This window comes from Peromyscus leucopus, chromosome 8a, assembly GCF_004664715.2.
Source record: "Peromyscus leucopus breed LL Stock chromosome 8a, UCI_PerLeu_2.1, whole genome shotgun sequence".
Taxonomy (NCBI): Eukaryota; Metazoa; Chordata; class Mammalia; order Rodentia; family Cricetidae; genus Peromyscus; species Peromyscus leucopus.
Window position 1 is genome coordinate 34,172,426 of NC_051085.1, and position 25,354 is coordinate 34,197,779.

Here is a 25,354-nt window from a genome sequence, read left to right on the forward strand (position 1 = left end):
TTTATTAGGGTACACAATATATTGGGGTACACAATATATCACCACATAAGTGTATCGTGTCTGTAAGTGTTCTATAAATTCAGGCATAACTAGGGTTATTTGTAGGAATTCAATAATTGCAACATGTGTTCTTTCTTAGCTTATTCAGACTCTATGTTATTAATAATGACATCATGATTCTTTGAAAAAGCACCTAAGATTTGTGAATCCCTGAGAGAACGTGGTAAAGGCAGGAGGATGTGTGGGAGCTGCAGGCTTAGGCTGCTCAGGGGGGTTGAACCATCTGTTTCTAAAGAGATAAGAGGAAAGTTTCTCATTCAAGAATCAGAGTGCTCCATTCTCAGCATGAGAAAGCTTCACATTTCCTCCTATTTTCCACGGGGCTTGTGGTGAATGGGCTACATCAGTGGGATTTTGATCTGGAGGTTTTTTATTTTTGTTTTTAATCAGAGAATATGATCCAACTCCATTTTGATTTTGTGTGTGTGTGAGAGAGAGAGACAGAGACAGAGAGGATGTAAAGAATGATGGAGTCAGAGACAGAGAAAGAGAGAATGGATGTAGGTAAACTCTTCCTAAAAGAGAATATTTGTGGCCCTAAGTTGAGGGTTGCCTCTCTGAATTCAAAGTAAGCAAACACTGAAATTTCTTAAATGCTATCTATGCTTTTCTCCAGGGTGGTTATAAGAGGAGGTAGTTCTTCCATGATATGTCCTAGTGACAGAGAGAAGCACAGGGCTTTACCCTATCAGGAGCCATCCCTGTCCACAGTGTTGGAGAGGAAGCTAGGCCCGGAGTCTATACATTTAAATTCAAAATGTAAAATTTACACAATACTTGCCAGTAAACACTTTTGTGGTGTGCAAGATGAAATTTTAATAAAGATGAGTAGGGTTTAAACATTATCAGTGGTGTGTCCACTGGTCAGTTTTAATATTGATGTTTCTAGGTGTGAAGTCTACTTTTTTGGCCAGTAAGGTCATTGTAGATGCAGTTATAGTTTGTATGTGTGCAATACTCCAATTGTGATCAAGTGCACGATTCTGAATCTAGACTCTACATTTGCAACACTGACTATGCGTGCTAATATGGCTTTTCTATATTACTTTACTGTATACACTTCACTGTGTTCGTCAAGATCATCTCACTCTCTAGGAATCTAGAGATAGATTTGAGATACCACATTAGTTAAAACCCCAGAGTGTTACCAGTCACCTGCCCCACACTTATTGATTATCTGGCAACATCCACTTTCCTATCATCATGGTTTGATCTATTGGTTACTTGACCATTTTGTTTGGTACTTGATAGTCTTAGAATGCCCACCAAGATCAGTCGGCGACGGTCACTGAAGACACTTGTCTTGCAATGTGGGAATTTGGAAACTGTTACACACTGGGCAACGTCTTACACGTGCATAGAAAGCCCTTGCACAAGGACTATGAACTAAGCTTCTTACATTCCAACTGAAACTCTTTGGAATAAGAAATCCACTTTAGATGCTACAGAGATCGATGCTCCATAAGAAGTAAGGGCGCTGCTGCTATGCAAACATGAGGATCTGAGTTCAAATCCTACCCCATGTAAAAAGCCTGGCATGGCTATATACATGCCTGTCAATCCAGCATTATGGGGGTGGTGACAGAACGATCACTCGGGCTTGCTAGCCACCAGCCTAACTCCAGTTTCAGTAAACTATCCTGTCTCAAAAGGAATAATGTAGACAGTGGTACAGCAGGCCACACAACATCCTTTTCTGGCAATTGAGATGCATATACTGCACACACATGTACACCATACACCATACACAATACACATAAACCAAAAAGAAAAAAAGAAATTGATTCAAACACACACACTCAGGTGGGGTAGTGGTAGCGCATGCTTTTAATCCCAGCACATGGAAGGCAGAGGCAGGCAGATCTCTGTGAGTTTGAGGCCCGCCTGGTGTACAGCACGAGTTCCAGGACAGCTAGGACTATTATATAGAGAAACCCTGTCTCAGAAAACAAAAACAAAAAGAATTCAGACACACAAAATTTAGAGCAAAAAGTAGACTGGAAGGCAGGCATGGCAGCGTGTACCTGTAACCCCAGCACTAAGAGGCTTGAGGTGGGAAGGTTGTTTCAGGTTGGAGACTGGCTTGGACAACATAATGAGCTCAAGTCTAGCTCAGATACATAGCAAAACCATCTTTAAAAAAATGAGAACAGAAAAAAAATCTAATTGCTTAGAATAATCTTAATCTAATTAAGAACCCAGAGGACTTTGGATAAGTTGGAGGTGCTGGACCCTGTCTCCTGGGTGCTCTCCCCCAAAATCCCATAAAATAGACTGCAGTGATATTGCTAAATGATCATCAATTCATTGATTACAATTAGATGCCATGGGCATACATCTGTGCAACAAGCCTCGCTTCCATCTAATGTACTTTTCTGGATGCCTTTGCAAACGTTACCTCCCTAACGCCCTACCCTATCCACCTTAACTTTCTCCTTCAGTTGAACATGGTCTGTAAGACAGCTTCTATGTACTATGTACTTGCTCTTCCTGTATAGATTTCTCCCTGATGACACATTCACACACACACACACACACACACACACACACACACACACACGCACACATACACTGCATACACACAAATACATATACTTGCACACACATATACATGCATGTACACACACAATTTTTAATATACATACATATGCTAAAAAATTTTTTCAATGCGATTTCCCTTTGTTAGTCTGTGTTTTGTAACTGAGGTTCCAGCTGAAAAATGAGAAGTGTAAAAAGGGAAGGCTGTTTCTCTCTGAGGCTCCTCACTTTATATCCAAAGTCTTATCTGAAAATATAGAATTTAATACAGTTGCAAAATTGAGATTGCAAATAGTCCTTTTAAAAAGCCTCCACTACTTTGCTGAAGATATGGTAAAAAGAACAGCACCAACAAAAAATAACAGAGAAGACTCATGATGAATTTATCATTTTATATAATTTAAACAACAACAAACCCAGAACCATATGGATACTTTTTTAAAGGGACCATTGTATACAGAAGAAGAGGATCTTTGTTTGAGATGTGGATAATCAACTCCCTGTAAATAAAAAGGCATTGGAAAAAGAATTGTCTTGGGCTAACCGAAAATCTATGTGGGAAAATGAAGTGGATGATCAATGAGAGCTCTGTGAATGGAAACCAAATCCCAGTTTCTCTTTTCATTCTTACCTTCACAAGAAGAGGGAGGGGAAGAGGAGTTCTGAAAGAAATTAACATCAGCCCTGCACCATCAGCTCAGACCTTTCCTCTTTTACACCATTGCATTTTGGGAATGAGCAGCCACCCAGGCAGTAGATGTTGCTGGTGACCTTTAGACATTCCTCATGTCCTAATCCACATCGTCACTATTGGATTTTCAACAGATACATTTGTTTCCTTCCTGTGAACACAGACATACCTGCAAACCATGTAGGGCATTATTTACTCTGCAGATTGAATGGCCAGATAAAACAGTCTTCTCACAGTGCATTTCTCAAAATCCCACAGCCTCCCTCCTCTTAAAGATGGTAGAGTGAGTTTAGACGTGAGCTTTGCAATACCCATGTATCTCAAATGAGCAATCCATGGCAGTTATCAAGGAGAGATTAGAAACTTACGTGGCCACTATTCTACTGATATGAGTTGCTTTGAAGGCTAGCCTGCCATCATTTGAAAATGAAGCATCTTCCTAAAAGGCTCAGGTCTTGAAGGGTTGACTGCTAATCCTTCTACAAGGTGATTGGATTAAAAAGCTTCCTATTTCAAGAGAGTAAGTAACCCATTGATTGATTCCTAATTTGGTGAAAATCTAGGTTTGATGTGTGTGTGTGTGTGTGTGTGTGTGTGTGTGTGTGTGTGTATGCACATATAGGTATTTTCTTAACAAAGTTGACCTTTCCACACTTCCCCAGATTACTGAAAGACAGACGAGTTCTATAACTATGGCTGCCCACAGCAGGACAGACCTTTAGAAATCCAAAAGCATTATTATTACACCATGTCTTGAAAAGTTGGTTCCTGCTGCCACAGAGATGGCATTCAGTGACCTTTCCTAAGAGCCAGGTTTAATGCCTGAGCTTGCATAGAAATAGAACTTAGGAACAAAGGGGCTATGTTTGGAGGGTGTCTGTTCTCACGGCCCTTAGCCCCCTGACAAACTACTTCTCCTTGTCTGGTCCCATTATTGTTATATTCCCCATGAGCAGTACAAAGAAGCAAAAAAAAGCTGTTTCACGGTGGCTCAACAACATTTCACAGGGTTCTCCCCTGCCTCAATCCCCCCCAAAAAGAAACTCACTAGTCTCTCTGTCTGGACAAGAACTTGGTAAACTTATTCCTACTTTCAGTAAAATCCCTGACATCACCCAGGATAGATTTGGGGCAATCAGCTTTCTTTCCTGGACAAAGAAACCATTAGGTGATATTAGATCTGGGAACTATACTATCAAGGGGGCATTCTTAATCACTTTCTTCTCTCTTTAATAGTCTCTATTTCACACTTTAAAAGAAACCCGAGGAGCCGGAGGAATCATACACATTATATATTATATACTGTGATATATTAGCAATCGGGCTCCATAATGTCACTAATGCTGTAGAAACCCTGGCCAGAGAGACTCATAAAATTGAATGAACAGTGTGTTTCAAAACAGAGCGGCTTCAGATTTTTTTTTTTAAATGGACATTTCAGAGGAAAAAAAATGAGTACTGTGTCCAGGGAACAATGTCTGCTGTTATCTCTCCCGGCCATTTTTGGTATGTATAATGCTACTAACAAGATCCAGGATTCAGAGACATCATTAGGTGAGAGACTTTGTTTTACAGCCTCAGCTCTAGTTCTAATGCCACAGATATCTCCCTCAGTTTGATTGGGTGGTCCCTGCATGAGAAGTAGGCTTGCACTCTAAATCTTATCCTTCTGTTTTACTTTTATGGTTGCACAAATTAAATCTGAGAAGCCAGGGCTTTACATGCTGTATATAGCCCCCGACCCAACTCATGACCCATCAAATGACCTTCCAGCACAAGGAATGAGAGAAACTGACCTTGGGGCCATTTAAATGACTCCTCCCACCCCAAACCATGACACCCAATTTTTTTTGTGATAATGTAGCTTGATCCTGTCTCCACCATCAGTGGTGATGTGTCTATTGGTTCTACTGGGTGGGTCTGCGGGAAGCTTGCAAACCCATACCATCTATAGCTACACACAGTGTAATGACTTCAAGGGCCGCTATCATTACCAAATTATCTGCACCATTCCTCCGTCTTTATCATCATGACCCCATTACAACTTTATTTCAGGATGAGGGGTATAACTCAGTTGATAGGAGTGCTTGTCAAACATACAGAAAGCCCTGTGTTCAATCACCAGCAATAACTAAAACCAGGTGTGCCTGTAATGACACTATTCTGGAAGTAGATGCAGGAGGATTAAGAAGTTCAAGGTTAGGGCCTGCAAGATGGCTTAGTGGGTAGAAGCACTGGCTGCTGGGTCTGTCCCCAGGAACCATGCAGTGGAAGGAGAGAACTGACTCCTGCAAGCTTTCCTCTTACCTCCATACAGGGGCCACGACATTTCCCTCACACACATCTGCACACACACACAAACACACACACACACCGATCTGCATACACATGTATATATCTGCATACACACACATCTGCACACACACACAGATCTGCTTACACATGTATACATCTGCACACACACACATCTGCACACACACACAGATCTGCTTACACATGTATACATCTGCATACACACACATCTGCATACACACACATCTGCACACACACACCACACAGAGATCTGCTTATGCAACACACATCTGCATAGACACACATACCTGCATATACACACATCTGCATAGACACACATACCTGCATATACACACATCTGCATAGACACACATACCTGCATATACACACATCTACATACACACACACACATCTGCAAACATACATCTGCACACACATATTCACACACACACACACATCTGCACATATATCTTCACACACATCTGCACATACACACATCTGCACACACACATATCTTCACACACACACATCTGCATGCACATATCTGCACTCACACGATAACTTTTTAAAAAGAAGTTCAAAGTCACATCAGCTACATATTGATTTTGAGGCTGGCTTGAGCTGCCCAAAAACTTCTCAAAAACAAAACAAAATAAAATCTTTATTACAGATTTATTATTTTTTTATTACAGAAAGTCCCTGAAAAATCAATTTATATCACATCAAAAATCCAGTCATTCAACACATAACATGAAACTGTGTTCCCATGATGATAAAATTCTCCATCAGAACATGCTCCTCTTGCTGTGGCTGCAGGTCCAGACTCATTTTACCCTCTCTTTTGCTGTCCTAGCTGGGGCCTCTCCCCTTTGAGACAACATGAACATTTAGTCAAATGTTGTCCCCATTTGCTGTCTTAAAAGATAAATTCTGCTCCATCCTATCATTTATTTTAATGGCATTTTGGGAGACCAGCAGGCTAACAGGTTAGGTTTTTAAGCATGACCTATAGATACTCTGTGGGTCCCTTGAGAGCCACATTAGACCTCAGGAGGAAAGAGATATAAGGACCACAACTCATTTCCCTAACACCTAGGCTGGTTAAGATGAAATCAGTTCACTAAATAATTCATCTTTGAGGCAAGGCCAGCATTGATGGCAAACTCTGGTGCCACTGGCTGTGGGCTTCTCTTATGTCTCAGGCAACAGATGTGTGTCTGAGACAACTGGGGAGCACTGAGCTTGCTAACTACAGCCAGACGGTTCTGTCTGCAACCCAGTGGCTATTCTCTACGACTCCTCTTTCTGTTGACAAATGAGTTGGCATCCAGCGCAGAGACGCCCAGCACACTGAAGGAGGCTGTGACCTCTACAGCCCAGAACTTCTGCCGGAAGTGTTTTTACCTGTATACGAAAGAATCAGATCCTCAAATAAAGGAGAGAGGAAATAAATGGGGTGTTTCCAGGTATTGTGTGATAGTCACGTTCTGGCTGGAAGATGTCTGGCATTCCTGTTTCCTTTCTCTTTATTTTGTTTACTAATTTATTTTTTTTGTTTTGAGACAGCCCCAGGCTATCATCAAGCTAGTTATATAATCCAGAATGACCCCTGAACTCCCCATTCTCCCGCCCCCACCTGCCCAGTGCTGGCATCACAGGCAAGCATTCCGTGCCCGGCATCCTGTTGTTAGTCTAATGAAGAAACAGTGAACAGTGAGGTATCAGGAAGGAGCAGGTAGACAGCTCTGCCTGTCCCACCTCTTGCTACATTTGCATTCATGCCTGCCTGAGCCATCACGAAGACACACTTCCTAGAAGTATGGATCATTTTTATTTAAGAACAATACTTTCCGAGCGAAGCCGAGCACAAAGTACCATTTTGATTTCCTTTCCTTGCTCCTTATTCATGCTCAAGCAGGCCTTTTGATAAGGCTCTCTTTAGTCGCCAAGCAGGACTCCTCTCATGTTTAAAATCCTAAATTATTATTGATAATTTTTTAGACAGCTATTCTTGAGTCATTTTTATAGACTTCATACATCACAGATCATGCTGAGAAAACACAAGAGTTAAATGCCGTAGATATCCAGAGTGATTTGCATTAAGGCAGGGGTTCTCAACCTTCTGAATGCTGCTGCGACCCTTTAATACAGTTCCTCATGTTGTAGTGATACCCCAACCATAATGTTATTGTATTGCTATTTCATAACTGTAATTTTGCTTATGTTATGAATCATAATGCAAATGTATGATAAGCAGGGTATCTGATATGTAACCCCTGTGAAAGGGTCCTTTGCTCCCCAGAGGGGTCATGACCCACAGGTTGAGAACCACTGCATTAAAGCAAGTTACCTTTCCTCAGATTTCTCACAGCTTTTAACATGCTGATGTGTGCTGTGAGTCTCCAAAGGGCACTAATGCAATAGAGCTTCTCAAATTAGTTAACTCAGAAGCATTTTTTATTAGGGAAATGCTGGACTTCACTTGCAAGTTAGTGTCCCCATTATGCACATCACTGAATGACATCATTTGTCACCATCAGCTCCAACAGGGGTTGGCTACTTCCATCCATGCTTTTCTAGAGCAATATCCCTGTATGCAGGGAGTGTGGCGTGCAGCTACACCTGTATAGCAACATACTCAGCCTCCTCTACTTCCCATTACTGTTACTGAAACATCTTGCTTAGCCCTGAATTTATCTGCTAGTTTAGGAACACCCTGAGGCAGAGACTGGTCACTCATTCTGTCTTTAGCAATTTGGACAGTGGTTTGTTGTTGTGTTGATGGTGGTTTATTTGTTTGTTTGTTTGAAGTAACAGTCTAAATTATATGACCAAATTTTAAGTCAAGATAGCATTCTGATGCCTGGTTAGCATCGTCCAGTTAATCATACAGTACTGGGTCTCATTTATTATTTATTACTGAAATTGTGTGGACATTGTATCCAGCAAAGATTCTTGCTTTGTGGCAAACAGCTTCTGAAATTATTGACGTGATAAATCAGCTTGAGATGGCAAAGTTTGGAAGATGAGAACAGCACGCATGAAGATTGGATGCAACAGTTGTGGGCACAGGTACAACATGTGATACTGCCTACAGCTATCCATGGGGTAAATCGAGCCCACAGGAGGCAGAGTATAATAAATGACCCTGTCCTGGATTTCTGATAACTTCAACTTGAGCCAGACTTATACTAGAATGATTTAAGTCCTCCCAGTAGTTTAAATAGTGAAATTTTATTTTATCTAAATTAAAGCAGACAAGATTAAAAAATAATTAATTTACAGTAAAACATTGAAAATCAGTATCTTAACATTCAAGGGAAATGGTCATAAGAGAGTGATATTGGATACTAACTGTAATTACATCCCATAGTAACTTGGAAACTTGTCCCATGTACTATGATGAAATAGTTGCATGTATCAACATGACCAGACTAAGGAATGTTCACATATCTGGTAAAATATTTTGGAGACAGTGAGGATATTTCTGGAAGAACTTAGCATTTGAGATGCTAGATGGAAAGACCTCACCTCGACATGGGTGTGCTAAGGACTAGCCAGTCCATTGGGAGCTAAAGTAAAATGAAAGCCAGAAGGGTAAACTGGGTCTTTCTGCTTGAGCTGGGAGAGCCACCCTCTGCTGGTTTTGGTTATTGATGCTTCTGGCTCTCTGGCCAGGGGACTACAAATGGAGCACACTTTCCATCTCCCTAGCTCTCGGGAAACAGACTGAAAGGACGCTACCAGGCCTCCAGCTTGCAAGCCAGAGACGGTAGGATTTCTTAGCCTGCATAATAGTGTGGGCTGATCTTTCAAAGTAATTTTCTGCATCTGTCTCCCTTTATATACTTTGAATCTGTTTCTTGGAGAACCTTGACAAATAGAATTAGAAATTGGGTATTTGTGACTTTTGGAACTTCTGGGAACAGAGCTAGGCTAAGGGTAAGCTGTCAAATGAATTTTCCAAATTCCCTACATACAATATTGAAAAAAGAGCAGCAAATAAGCTGCCTGCCAGGGAGTACCTGGAACCAAGTGCAAGTTGAGCGTAAATATTCTACAATGCCGCCATGTAAAGGGTCCTGAGAGCTAGTACCTGTTTGAAAGCTTATGCAAACCCCATGCCTCTAAACACATGCCGGGCTGCTGGGGAACAAATACATCACATGTACCCTGCTCATCTGGGAAAGTGAGGAGTAGCCTACAAAATATTCTTCTACCTAAAATATTTCATTCAGTCTGAACTTAGGATACCTTTACTCTACTTTTAAATCTAAATTTCCTCTGTGTTTTCTAATTCTGTTTTTACCCTTAAGGTTTTTTTTTGTTTTTTTTGTTTTTTTTTTTTTTCCTTAAGATTTTTTGGGCCACAGACATGCCAAGTCTTCCTGTCCTCTGAGGTTGTATTGTTAGCTTGAGTGGGAGGGACTTAATACACACTAATTTTATTATTATTTCAAATTTCATTCATGTAATGCAGTTTGATCATATTCTTTCCCTTTCCCCAGATCCTCCTAGGTAATTCACATTAATTTAAATTTTTTTTTCAACAAACAGAAAGGGAGAAAGACAGACAGACAAACAGACAGACAGACTCACAGGCAGGCAGGCTGTATTCTGGCAAGGTACAAAGGGAGAATAAATCATCTAATACACCCAAATCAGCAAGGTCTGATTTTTAAAGCCATACACATGACTTGAAAAAGAGTAATATAGAAATAAATCAGAAAGAAAAAAAATCACGGCAATTTCTTTCCTATTCAATTCCACTGAGGTGATGGGTAAGATGCCCGAGGAAGAATACTTTAATATTTTGGTCCTAAAAGCTTTGCTTTTACATATCCTAGAGCTTGCATGGAAAAACAAACAAACAAATAAATAAATCATAAACAATAAAAAATAAAAAGCCCCATTTCATCCTGTGCTATGAGGCTGCAACTCTCTGCAGTTTATCTCAGTGAGACGTGATCTACTCTTCCCTAGCCTTGTGATTTTCTTTGCTAAAACCCTCCACATCTCTGCCTTTGCGTGAGACCAGGTTAGCTTGCTAGTGGATGAAAGAATACAGCCGAGTTTCTATAGTCCTCCTGTGTGAGCTTGACCACATCCCCCCTGAACTGAACCAGCGTTTATTTGTGAGCTTTGATGGCTGCTATTTACCCTCATCAGGGGACAATGGCCATCACAGGTACTGAACACTCTGATAGTGTGGACTCAGCCCCTACAGCAAGCCCAGTCAGTTAACAAGAGCTTCGGAGTAACCAAGTCAATAAGGTTTTGCATTCAGCACGCAGGTTTCAGTATTTTGGTGTATCTTCACTAAGTTTTAGCTAATCACATGGGAGTATCTGAAGAGCCAGTCTGCTCAAATAGTAAATAAATATTGAGAGCAACTATTTTATTTCAAGTACAGTTAGAATTTCAATGGCACATAGTAAGGTGAAGGCTAAATACAGAAACAAAGCTCTTCTCCTTGTCACTCCCCTTTTCAGTGACGAATCAGTCATTGGAAACCAAAGGTTTCTTTAGGAATCATTAACGTATGTGATACTTCATGGTAGACAAGATGTTTAAAATGTTAGGTCACTGGATTGTTTCTGTTCTCTTTTCCAATGATACATTATGGGGGAATTTTTCTAATTCTTGGAAGGTTGTTAAGTAACACAGTTCTTGACACTGTTTCATACTGGAGAGCTTCAGAAGCAAATTGTATCTGTTATCAGATTGGTTCAAGTCAACAGTACCAATGAACAGATGACTTGAGAGTTGGCGGTGGTCTGAATGAGAAGGGCCCCCAGAGGGTCATATGTGGAGTACTTGGTTCTCAGTTGGTAGAACTGTTTGGGAAGGACTAGGAGGTGTGTCACTGGGCATGGGCTTTGAGATTTCAAAAGCCTCTGCCATTCCAGTTCTCCCCACCCCTCTACCTGTTGCGTGCTTGCCCATCAGATGGAAGCTCTCAGCTACTTCTTTAGCACCACGCCTGCCTGCCCACTGCTATGCTTCCCACCACGATGATCGTGGACTCTAACCCTCTGGAACTGTGGGTCCCTGAATTAAATGTTTTCCCGTATAAGTTGTCTTGGTTATGGGGTTGCTTTTCAGCAACGGAAAGCTAACTGAGACAGTCTAGTGATGAAAGTGGATTTGCAAGAGTAACCGGCTCTCTCAAATGAAAGCCCAATAAGCTACACGGATATACTTGTAACAGCCATTTCCCCTAGCAACAAGATTTTGATCTGTACAGGAAACTGAGAAATAGATACACATATGTATGTGCGAGAAAGGAAAGAGAGGGATAATGAGTGGAAGGAGACTGGATTAGAATATGTAGATTTATCAGAATATAGGCCTCTCTACAGTTTGCTTTCATCATATACATTCAAAGACCAGATTCCATCAGTGAACACAGCCAAACAGCAGAGTCATTTTGTGTTAAAATTACTTTTATTCAGGATGAAAAATACAATATGTAACCAGATTAGATGACAGTCTGTGATTAGTTCTTTACCACGTATTTCAAAAGAACAATACACTTATTTCTCATTGTGGTTACTGCGATATATTTCCTCTTATTATTCAGAAGCTTACAATGTAGTGTTTTGTGTAGCTTTTGCTGTAATAGCAGATAGAATTCATTTTGCATACAAATACAGGCAGGAAAACAAAAACAAAAAAAAAAAGAGTACACGACTTGTCAAAGTAAGTACAAGGAAGACACCAAATCTACAACCTGGGCTTCTGAGTTCAGGGAGTTTTTTGTTGACGTTGTTTAAATAGGTGCTTTCTTGGGTATGAAATGGCCTGAATGAAGCACTAGGCTTTGCACACTTCGGCACATAAAGCTATGTCCAACACGATGAAGGAAGGTGGTCCTGAGGTAGAAAGGTGATCATGGCTCTCCTCGTATATAAAACAATTTTCTTCTTCTCAAAATATCTATGCTGCAAATAGATACCCTTGCCCCCCAACCCACCCAACCAATCCTAAAAGAATAGCAACTGCTGACTTTCAGCCTCCTTCCAGCCAGATCCCAGCGAAAGAGAACCCAAAGTTAGCATGTCCTGATGTTTTAAAAGCACATATGTTTGAATCAAAACATATTACCTTTGCTTTTATTTTTGGTTTCTCTACAGTTGGTAATTAATTAAATGTTAAATTAAAAAAGAAAGAGAGAGAGAAAAAACAACCAAATATCTAGTTGAATGTACTCAGAAGTAGAGGCAGGGGTACAATCATCTAAGCATTGGTTTCATTCTGGAGAAGCAGTGGTACAGGCTTGGATTGACATCCTTCCCAGATGTGCTACTGGTCACATGAGGGGTCATGAGACATCTGTCCATTTGCCCCAAAGTTTCCCATGAGACAGGCACTAAGTGTCTGTCTGCTTTCATAAGTGAAACAACCAGGGCTTTCAAAACTTACAAGGGACTTGAAAATACAAAAATGACAATTAAATCCTGTTTAAAGGGAACTGGAGACCATGATGTGATCTAGTCTCACAATGGGAAAGGGGAAAAAAGTCTACTGTGTATCTTATGATGAAAACCAAGGCAGAAGGTACGTGAGGTTGTACCAACTTTTGTTTCTGAGTCAAAATGAAAATATGCTTAAATGGCAACCTTTGGTAAAATGATCTTTGAAACTATTACAAGATAGTCTTCTTTATCAGAAAGACTGCAAGATGAAATAAATAAAGACATCAAGATCTACTTACAAGAAAGGAATAAAAAGCAGGAAGAAAAATACCCCAGCAGCCTTGCCAATTAGTCCACAGGATTCTAAATGGAGTCATCCAGTGGTTACTAGAGGTTTAAGTGGGTGATGTCAACTAAAGTTAAATAGCATTTCCAGAACTGCTGCTTACTCCACATACATATTTGTTTCAAATATATGAACTTATTAATTTGGCCAAATCATAGAAACAAATACACAGAATCTATTTGGTCGTGTGGCTGATGAATTATAAATAACCAAAAAATATAACGGTAAAATAGTCAAATAAGAAATGAAGTTATTGTACAAGGTTACTATGAACAGCAGAAGGAATGTAATAATGCAAAGTGGTCTAATTCTTATGCCATTTTTCTCTTGGCTATTAAAAAGACAGTTTCATTAGAAAGCCCCCACCCACTTTCCCACGGCTGTATATATTATACAAATCAGTGACAAATGCATTACCACCTCCCAAATACTTCTGTGTTCATTAATTTACAGTTGCATAGAAAGGGGAGAAGAAAACAATAATATATGTTATTATAAAAACAAAATATCCTCTTCTCTTTGGATAATCAGTGTTTCACTCCCTCAGTAGAACACACAGTCAACGCTCAACAGCATGTGTCATGGAGCCACGGAGCTTCAGGTTGAATGGGACTTGGAATTGGCATTTGCAGAAGAGGGCAATACTGAAGGTCGAGAAGTGTTGGTTGGCTAGATGAGTGCTTCACATTGCCTGTGGCAAGGGAAAACACCAAGGTCAGAACAGCATTTGCAAAAGGCTGTCTGGGTAATGAAGACTTGTCAAGTCTACAAGGAAAAATAGGGCTTCTTTCAGAACTAACCCAACTTTATATGGTTGTGTTCAAAGGGGACCCCTACTGCCCATCTGACTTCTGCTCCCTAGGATGAGGACTTTTCCTTCCACCCTGAAGTCACATGGTCAGCTTTTCATTAGAGTAGTCAACATCAACATAAAGTGGGGGAGGGTGTTCAGATGTCTTTTTTCTTGCCCAGGCTGGAAAACAAGGCTGGTAAAAATTGAGAGATCTTGGGGAAGGTAACAATGATGTACGTGTTAGACTACCAAGACCGCACCTCAGTCTTCCTGGGGAACTAGAAGAGGACTCCTAGAGAGGGACACTTTGATAAAGTCAACCTCTCTGTCCCAGAGAGGAGGAGACTGGAGTTACAATCCAAGATGTACATAGGAGTCCATTTAACAGAAAATTCTCGAAGATCTATGGAAATGACATAACAGTTTCCATGGGCAAGGCAAGCAACTGGACTTTTAAAAGTATAGAAATTAGACACTTTTAACAAATTACTCCAAATGGAATAACCTAAAGGAAAGACATGCCTCGTGGAATCACGTGGGCTCTTTGGGGACTCCTAGTAAAGATCCCCTGCCTACGCTGACTTCTCATTCTGTGGAAGACCTTGATGTGTAACTGATTCCCCGGAATTGGAGGGAATTCATAAATTAGTTGCTGGCAAAGGTCCCCAAGGGGCTCTTTTACTTCCAGGTCTACTAAAAGTCAGTTGAGTCTTGTTTCAAGCCTATTCGCCATTGAACTTGCTTCTGCACTGTACATTTTGCACTGTACATAGACCTCTATAAAGTTATATAGTTACCGCGCCCACCAGGTTGCTTTATAGTAGGGAACAATATAGCTCATCTGCTCAATTTCATCAAATCTAATACCAAAGTAGAAGGTTGCCAAGTTCACTCTCTGCTTCAAGTCATGTGCCTTGTGCCATAACGTGTCTGAGGACTGACAAGAAGATTCCCTCTCCCTTCCTGACCTCCATCTCTACAGCCGCGACCCCACCAGGGAGCCATCAGAACTGAACCCTTGGCCTTTCTCCCAGTTCTGCTACATGCCCCTGATTCTTGTTTCTCCCTCCACCCCCTCTGCTCTGTACCATATAGAGATCTGCACACTCCTACATGTGTCGCCATGCCCTGCCCTCACTAGTTCTTCAGTCTGTCCTTCTTCACTCTCTGGGTCACATGGCCCATCACCTAAGAAGCCCACACCCTCTATTCATCCCAGAACACTTCCTTCACTACTGACTTGGATCAGCATCCAGCTCTTCTTAAAGACACAGCCTCTGGATAGCCTGTAAGATCCCTATAACTCTTCCCTCCATGCTGCTTCATACCACCATGAGCCTCTTACCAGGCTGGACAGGGGCTTTTAGGGTTCACTTCATCCTCTTTTCCCTAAGATGCTTATTGGAGTTGCACATGATCAGAGTACAGTAACCCACTGTGCAGCCATCTACTAGCCCTTTAAGCCATGCTCATTCATTTCTCAGGGAGCAAATATCTCACTATCACCCAATTTGAGGCTGTTTGTAAAGCTTAAAAATTTTAACACCCATGAGTATGAATCTGCCAAAACTCTGGTCTCTCTGCCAGGGACCCTGCCCTCCACCCTCTTTAGCCATTCACACTAACATCCAAATCCAACCATTATTTCTGCTTATGGCCCCTCTAATACTTCAGTTTCTGCCATCACACCTTCTGGTAGCCATCTCTAACTTCAGCTTACTTCTGCAGAGGATGGTAACTTCACCCATCCTCTGACAGCCTAAGATGTAGATCATTGCCTCTCCTTCTTCCATCTTTGCCCAGAACATGTCCTCACTTCCCTCACAATTGAACTCAAGACTCTGTTTCAATCCTTAAAAACCACCTCTTTGCCTTTTCTCTTCAATAATTGTATTCAACGGGCTTAACACATTCAACTTTTCAAAATGGGTTAATGCAAAACGAGTCACCTCTGCTGCTTCTGCTCGTGAACTTCATTGTGGACAGAGGTCAACACAACCATCGGGATGGCCGGCATACAAAGGGGTGTCCTTAGGAGCTACCCTGTCACACTCTGTGTAGGGGTGTGTCTGCTCCTCTGCACATCACCACATCCTCCCGTCTCTCTCTACACCTCCAAATCACCTTCTGCTGTCTCACTTCCTTTTATAATCCTTGTTTCCAATTTCCCAGGACAACAGAAGGCGTCAGAAGAAGATGCTACCTCCCCCTACTGCGTCACCAGTTGGCTTCACAGATACTTGTCTTCTAGCCAAGACCCCAGCTCTGCTTGCCAATAAGATGAGACAATGTTCATTGTTTTTGAAAAGACTAATAAATTCATGGAAGAAAATGTTCTCCAAAGATTTTCTGTGGCCCTGTGGTATATTGTAACTAATAGTTCCCCCTAGGAAATCAAACAAAACTGATAGCTAGTCGGCTGCAGCTTCTAGAAGAGCTCAATAAATACTTTTAATGAAAAAAAAATGCAACTCCCCCTTCACTGGAGTACTGATCTCGGTATTATCCTTGTGGTACCAGACATACTTTAAAGTCAGAGTTCTGGGACAGGGACCCTAAATAGACATGTGAGGTGAAAGGTCAGTCAAATCTATACAGAGTGGCTTTACATAGTAGATAGCATGGAATGACAGCAGAGATCCAGCGTCTGACTTTGGGTACCTGGCAGAATCTGGCTTGGGAACCCCACTTCCCTGCCTGACACCTTCAGAGCAACAACAATCTGTTGTATAGAATCAGGTAACACTTAAACATCAAGTAGATTTACTCATTTGTATGGAGAATGAAGCAGGACTAAATCAATAGTTGGGAATGTGCTTGCTCCGGGTCGGAATCGAGACAGTAGAGTCAATCGGGCCATTAGCTCTTACCTGTGGCCTGCTGGGGGCATTTGCTGGAAAAGAAGAGAGAAGAAATCAATTGAGGGCTTTACTGTTGCTTTGTGGCTCCCCTCCTCGTGCATGCAAACGTGCTGAGTGCTCCTCAGAGGGACAGAGCAGCTCTGTCCTCACAGGAGTGCCAGCGAGAGGTAGGGGCCAGCCTCCCCAGCCAACCCTCTGGTCAAGTGCTCTAATCAAAGCTAGTCTCCTCAGTAAGGGTCTCATAGTCCATGTGATTTAAAATACAAACATTCTACCAAAAAAAAAAAAAACATACAAAACACATGCTAACTCTCTAAAAGCATATGCACTAAAACATTCAGGAAGCTCTTAGTTTTGTTAAAAAAAAATCTTAAAGGGGGTAGATGGGAGTCAGGGGGTAGGGGATGGAAGGAGAGGAGGGGAGGAGAAACTGTAGTCGGTATGTAAAATAAAGAAAAAAATGTTAATAAAAATAAAAGAAATACTGAAGGAAAAAAATTCATTTTAAAACTGTGCCATGCATTTTTTGGCTTATGAATAATAAGTACAGAGGAGATCCTATATATTGTACTGAATATACAATTCAATTCTGACCAAAAGAGTCCTTCAAGGCGATATATTTTCTGTCATCTGTGGCTCACTCTTGCCTGGAAGTTGTGGGAAGACGGTGGTTATACGTTTGCCGTCAATGAAAAAAAAAGGGCTAATCTGTTCTTCAGCAGTCTTCTGGATTGGGATCAATAAGAACGCCTTCCATGGGTTCAGTTAAGAGCACCCTTCAGTGTCTTCCTAATGGAGCCCACCCCAGAGAAGCTGATGTCATGGCCTTAATGAGAGCCAGCACTTCTGAGTATCTTCTGGATCTCTCCATTGTCAGCCTTATCTTTCACTGAGATCATCCTCATGTCCCTCGTTCTTGTGATCTCCATTAAAAGAAATTCAGACAAGATTACACAGAGTGTAGCCTAGCAGACAGAGCTGATTACAGAGCCGGACAGAGCCCCCCTGAAGGAGAACAGTAATGACCTAAGAGACCACTGTCCACATCCACATTTTAGACAGTTCTTCCAGTAGTTCGCAACTTTCCTAATGCTGGGACTCTTTAATATACTTCCTCATGTGGTGACCCTCAACCATAAAATTACTTTTGTTGCTACTTCATAACTGTAATTTTGCTACTGCTATGAACTATAATCCCAACATCTGATATGTAGGACATAAGATATGCGACCCCCAAAGGGATCTCAGCTCACAGGTTGAGAACTGCTGCTTTATACTATTTTCAAAGATCCCAGGGCTGGAGAGATGCTTGGCTCAGCAGTCAAGAGCACTGGCTGCTAGCACCCATATTGCAACCCAATGCAGTCTATGTCTCCAGTTCTGAGGATCTGACTCCTTTTAGCCTCCATTGGCACTACATATACATGGTACAGACATACAGGCAAGCAAAACACTCTTGCACATAAAATAAGAACAAATAAATCCTTTAAAAAAAATCTCGGAATAAGTAGCTCTTCCTGCAGAAATCTGGGTGACTGTCCCCTACAAGAGGGAGAAGTGGTATATTGTCCTTAATGCCCACACAGTAACCTTAGAAAGTTTAGGATTCCTACAGCCTTCTGGGTAGGATGTTTACCTCCTTCCAATGCCAGAGACATGACTCAGGACCCATTTTTCTTTCCTGAACAGTAACTAAAGTCTTGCTATTCACAGTTGCGTTTTACAGGCCATTGACTATGTCATCTAAGGCCATTGACTATGTCCTCTAAGCTTGCCAATATCTGACGCTTTCACGGCAGAATCAGACACAGCATAGGGGAAAAAAAAAGGAGATTTGCTCTCTGATGATGGCAGTATCTATTCTTGGCCAAATGGGGAATGTCTCTAATCATGTCGCATGTTTTCCTTCTCTCATTTTCCTGTTTTTGTTTGTTTGTTTTTGTTTTGAGGAAGAAAAGACATCAGTGGCCCACTCTAGGTCATCGTGAGGAAAAAAGAGGAGGCGAGAGGGGCACCTCCCTGTGAGAGCAGGAAGGAAAATGTGAGCCCTACCTAGGATTTGGGAGAAGAACTAGGCTAAACAAGCCCAGTCCTAAAGGTATGTTCCATCAGAGAGATAGAGAGAAAAAAAAAAAAAGAGTGAACCTGTATAAGCATGTGAGCTTTACCCCAGGGTAGCTGAATTGAATTGCTAGTAAGGACAGGTTACATATACATTCCATCTGAAAGACAGTTATGCTTGTCTCTTAAATAATGAATATATAATAGTCAAACCCTTGACAGAAGTCTAATCCTTTTGCCTTCCTATCTCTCTTAATCAAATAAAAGGCTGTAGGAGATCCCCTGAACAAACTGTATGTATGTATGTATATATATATATATATATATATATACACATATATATATGTATACACACACACACACACACACACACACACACACACATATATATTAAAGAAAATTAGGAAATCATTGCACTTTTGTAAGTTTTGAGTTTTTGATAGATGTCATTCAAGCTTGACACATGCAGTCAGGTCACGGGGGAAATATGCCTATAGGTTAATAATAATTCTAAAAGCATTGGTTCCAGCAGCAAAAAATTACTCAACTCACTATAAATATTCCATACATTTAAACAACATAAGAAAACTATATTATGCTAAGAAAGAAATGATTATAGTCTTAAGTAGAATTACTACGTGACTGGCTAATTGTCAGCACAAATTAAATTCCATTCACTAATTTCACTAATTCCTAGTCAGGATGAGATGGTGATGCCTGCCTTGTTGTGCTGAGATGCAATGCCATTTTAAAAGAGCACAATTCAAAGATGCCCTCAGGGCCAACTGCAATATTAATTTAAAATGCAAGAATTTTAAAGTCTTATACACAACACCATGCAGACATGGTTTTAAAAAATCTGCTAAAGTTGGCAATTCATGCAATTAGGATTTATAAATACAGACTCTCATTTTAATTCCAAAATTGCCACGAGTGGAAATTCATTTGTAGCCATGCAAATTTTTTAATCCACAAAGGATCAAAAGTCAACATTAACATGCAGATCACACACTGGCTACAAGCAAATTGAAAGTTCTCCTTAGTTACAGAAACTCAGGAGATCATTTTGGCATTGAGAGGGTGCCAATCCTATTTATTTAGATAAACTTCCAAAGGTGGTCAATAAGCTTTGGGAATTGTAGAGCCTTAATAAAATATTTGCTAACTGAGCAATTTCAAAGAAGCATTAAAACTAATGAATCCTGCAAAACCTTCTTAAGTGCTACTGGGAAATTTTCAGTCATTAAACCTCTCCAGCTAGAAACATTATCATCCCAGCAAACCACTGACTACATGGTCTGGAAGTGTGCATTAGGTACCAGGTCTATGCCATGCACTAATTGACTCTGTACCGATTTGAAATGATTTAATAATTTTCGGCAGAATTCTGAGATATGTGTCAATTTTATAAATGAGGCAATGAAGCCCTTTTTCAAACAAAACAGAAAGCATTCCCTATCTTGGAGATTTTTTATGTCATCCAAAAAAATGAATATAAGTAATGAAAAAGAGCAAACAGTGCCATTTTCAGAAGTAAAACAAATAGCATGTAAATTCCACAGGATTCTAAAATATACCATGTACCATTTCTTACTTAAGAGGTAGTTGAATTCTTCATAATAGCACACATGACTAAGAGTGCTCATCCACAGAAAATTTCAACATTATAAACACTGTTGGATGTAGACTTAAGGAGAATACCAACAGTTTCTTCTGAAAGAATTGCAAGCCTCTATAAATTACCCTGTGAACATTGAGGATGATGTCACAGATAAGATGATTTCATAGGTAAAGACAGCCCAAGGCAGGGGAAGGGTTTACCCTCTGCAGTGTGGTCTCCATAGAGACTAAACCTCATCTCAGGAACCAATCACTGTGAACATCTCATCTTGTCCCCAAACAATGGTAATTACATATTTGCATCAGGGGTCGGGGCATAAGGCAGCAACATTTACTTCTGAAGATTCAATGTTATTCTACAGTTATAATTTTTTTTTTATTTTTCATTATAGTCTGTCTTAAGGCATAGATGAACATTTTTTAAAATCAAATATACAGATTAGAATATGCTTTGGGAAAGATTTAAAAGTGCTTTAGAAAAAGAAACTTGAAAAATAAAAATCCTGCACTTGTGGCACAACGTTTTCAATACAGAAATTATACATTTTGTATTTATTACAAAGCATAGATTTTAGCATATTTCCTACTCTGACTTCACTGCCAACAGATTTTTAGATTGAAAAGGTCCAGCATGACATTTAAATAAAAACTTCTAAACAGAATTCAATTTACAGAAGTTGTTTTTAAATGATGAATGCATTTAGGTGGAAGCAGAGCGAAAAGGTAATCATTTTCAGAAATTTTAATTCAGAAATTCAACCTTGAACTACAATTAATATAACAGATTTAACATGTTCATCTATAGTACCAACAACTGATATTTTTTTTCTCACTTAGGATGGAATTTTCTATGGAGCTGAAATAAACAGTGAAATGAAAGCCTGAGATTTATACAAAAATCTTAGTTTACTGACTGGCCGGCTTTAACATTAGTTTGAGAGGATTCACCCCTGAATTATAAATGACACGTTAATGATATTTAAAAGTATTTGAAACATTAAAGTGGTGTGGCTATGGACACAAGCAGATCATTGTTGAACTGAGAGACCACGGAGGTCTCTAAGGTGATAGCCCAGCAGAGTCTGCAAGGTGGCAAGAGGCCAGAGAGAAACCACTTAAAAAACTCAATTGATTAAAATCATTATGTAATTGCCCCTGGGATTTGGAGTGCTCTCATTGGGCGACTTTCTGGTTCTTGGCTGTTCATATGGAGAATTCAGACTCATAATCTATGACCCTGTGAATTGTTTGGCTTTTACACGATGATTATTTTATTTTCTGGAAAAAAAAAATCCCCCTTCCAAAGGGGAGGGGAAGCCAGAAATAATTTCTTTCTGAACCTGACTATGAAGACATCTGATGATATGTCTCAGGGAAGTTAGGGAGTTACCTTAGAAAGGCTATTTTCATCCTACCTTGGCATGCCACTCAATGTTCTTCTTTGAAGTTGCACAAGTTTCTTACAGCCTGCACTTACGGGAAGTTTTGTCCTAAAAGCAGGCATTGTTCTATTGGACTTTATTTAGTCACTTACAAGCCATGTGGGAAAATCTCCAAGAGCGAGATCATACACTCATTGCATCTCATGATCTGTCTGACGTCTCTGTGGGGCTCCATTTTCTTTGCCATTGTATATGCCTGTATCATTTCAGAACAGCCTGCCATCTTGCTCCTACCACTGGCTTTTGTTATCATACCAAAGAAGACAGAGTATTATGTGAGGAGAAAGAGAAAGGACACAGGACAGACACCCTGTGGTAGTGTCACAGTCATTCCTACTCACAGCTGCAAGAGGGAAACGTGCTGTTGATCTGCTCCATCACCTCTGTGAGGTCCGTGCTGGTGTCATGAGGCGGGGCCAGCAGGTCCTCAGATGCTGTGACGGAAGACAGAAAAAGCAGGGAGCTTGAAATTATTGTGCATCCTTCTACCAAAGAACCCCATGCAGGTAATAATACTGCAATCAGCCCTCAAAATATTAATGGGATATGAATTCTCATTGAAAAGAACAATTTTAGAGGGAATTAGGAGAGACATCTGTATTCATTGGACAGGTGTAATATAACACATATGCACACATAGTATAGAGAGGAGACACACAGGGGTCTGTAGCCAGGTCTTTGTAAAAGCTAGGAGGTACTCTACCATTGAGGTATATCCTCAGCCCCAGCAATAGACTTTTATATAGTTAAAAAATGTATTCTATGTGTGTGTGGACAAATTTATATACCAAGAGAAAGCATAAAACTGCAAAATAAGGAACAGTGGATTTGATGCCAATGTGTTAGTTGAAAATCCATTACTTTGCACATAAAAATATTCTACCAATTTCTTTCTTCTTTCATTTTTATTTGGGAGCCTTTATCACAGGCTATTTTTATCTTGATGTAAAACATATCTATGTTCTATAGTTCTTTGTGCTTTGATATGTATTTTATTCTAGGACTGAAACCACAATAGTGTTTTTAACGCCATAATTGTCAGGGAGAGGTGCCCATTTGTGGCTGATGGTGTTGGCGGCACTTCTGCCTCAGAGGGTGAGCAAAGCCAGGTCCACTGAGACGGAGAGGGATAAAGTAGAGAAAACCATGTTTGGTGATGTTCTTCAGCATTAGGTTTGGAATGTGCACAACTGTAAAGATCGCAGAGAAATAATATATTGTAAATGATCGTTCCCGGGGCCTGAAGAGATGGCGCAGAAGGTAAGACTGCTTGTTGCATGGGCATGAAGACCTGAGTTTGGATGCCAGAGTCCACCTCAAAAGCTGGCTGTGATCATGTGTGCTTGTAACCCCTAGTGATGAGGGGGTGAGGTGAGCTGAGACAGAGAGATTGATGGGGCTTGCTGGTCACCCTGGCTCTAGGTTTAGTGAGAGACCCTGTCTCAAAGAATAAAGTGGAGACTGAGAGCTGGACACTGATGTCCTCCTCTGGCCTCTGGGAGCACCTTCACACATACATGTACATATAGTACACACACACACACACACACACACACACACACACACACACACACACCACAGACTATTCTCAAAGCAGAAAACATTAATTTCTTGCTTATTTCAAATGAAAAGAGCACTTTTCATCATTCACCAAAATTGAATCCACTCCTACACATTTTACAAACAAGCACCTCGTAACTAAAGTGTTTTTTTTTTTGATATTATTCAGATGGCTCTGCATTCATTGCAGACTAGAGAGAATAATGTTTTCATGCTTAAAGCACCCAGATGTAAGAATGCTGACAAACTGAAAAACAGAAAAGATAGCTGAATCCCAAGCAGACCGCACGCAGCGGCTTTGCTTCGGAGACACCCACCTGCCTGGTGGAACTGTGGGCCTGGGTCGGGGTCCAGGGAGTAGCTCAATGCAGAATGCTGAGGCGAAGCCCAGGGGGAGACACCGTTGATGCGGGAGTCAGAGTCAGGCTGAAACCACACGGGAAGTTAGAGGAAGAAAGTTTCACAGAACCTAGAAGGAATGGGGCTTCCTCCCCCGCCCCCACCATGGGCAGAAGAGCCTAAAGAAGCGCTTGTTTTTGGGTGCCTTCGGATGCATTTCAGCACTGGCTGCGTGGGAGCATGAGTACCACACGCCCTTTCCACCATCTTTGTCCTCTGAAGGACTCACTGGGTGAAGCTGCGGGATTTATTTCTGCTATCTCCATCTTCCAAATTCCGCATTATTTTTATATCAACCTAGTGAACTTAGAAGAAGTAGGTCGGGTTTGTCTTTTCGGAAACTAGCACTGGGATTCTAAAATGGCAAACGTTGTAACTTTCAAAATTGCTCCCTTCCGAGGTGATGTGGAGAGCGTGTTCATCAGAGTGGTTTTGTATTCAGCAGGTTGAAACCGGATTCCGGCTGTGCGGCTCAGGAGCGGTATAGTTCGAGGCAAACCACAGAACCTTCTGTGTCACAGGTTTTCGGTGTATGAACTGTTTTAGTGTTAACTTGGTGTGCACTCAAGAGTCAAGGGGAAGCTGTGCTAAAAGCTTTACTAACTGGCCATAGCCACGTCATAGAATTCTGTCAGGAGAATGATGAATGAGTCTTTCTAAAGCCATTTTCACAGCCTGACGCAGGGCAAACCCTTCATACGAGCTGCTGTGTGTATCTTTTGAACTGGTGATGGGTGTGCTGAGAAGTACATAGTCAAAATAGGAAGTCAGATCTAGAGTATGGGGATGTAGAAGTTACTTCTTAATGCAGATTCTCCATTAAATCTCTATGAGTTGAAGTCTGGTAGTTTCCCCTGTTCACATTGAGTTACATTTCCCATCTACTTCTGGCACTTAGGCTAAATCGTTACAAAGAGATAAGAGCATCACAGACTGCGATAGTCTGAGCCGCTTGGCTATCAGCTAGTTCCAAAAGCATTACCGTGTAAGTCTGGAAGCCCAGGAGCCATTAGGCGCTGGGTCTAATAGGATGGAGGGAGCGGGGTGAGGTTAGAATGAGCCCAGCAGCCTCTTCTTGCTTCCTAAGAGCATCATCAAGCTGCCGCTGAGCAAAGGCTGCAAGCAAGCTCCTGGGATGGTTCCAGGTAGACACTAAGGTGTGTACATTAACATTTGATGCTCTAAGCCAGTGGTTCTCAACCTTCCTAATGCTACCACCCTTTGATACAGTTCCTCAGGTCGTGCTGACCCCAAACACCACAATTATTTTTGC

The 25,354-nt window shown here is 41.0% G+C and overlaps 1 protein-coding gene across 11 annotated transcripts in view; it reads right to left on the reverse strand.

Moving 5' to 3' along the window:
* Window positions 1-12,006: 12,006 nt before the first annotated feature.
* The window catches only part of Utrn (utrophin), a 514,855-nt gene continuing 501,507 nt past the window's right edge, over window positions 12,007-25,354 (reverse strand). For all 11 annotated transcript variants that reach the window (XM_028861232.2, XM_028861242.2, XM_028861237.2 and 8 more), the window contains 4 exons: window positions 24,000-24,108; window positions 22,464-22,556; window positions 17,009-17,031; window positions 12,007-14,036 (listed from right to left, as the gene is read on the reverse strand). In XM_028861232.2, the coding sequence (XP_028717065.1) occupies window positions 14,028-14,036; window positions 17,009-17,031; window positions 22,464-22,556; window positions 24,000-24,108 (234 nt within the window). In that variant the 3' untranslated portion in view covers window positions 12,007-14,027. The remainder of the gene's footprint in view (window positions 14,037-17,008; window positions 17,032-22,463; window positions 22,557-23,999; window positions 24,109-25,354) is intronic.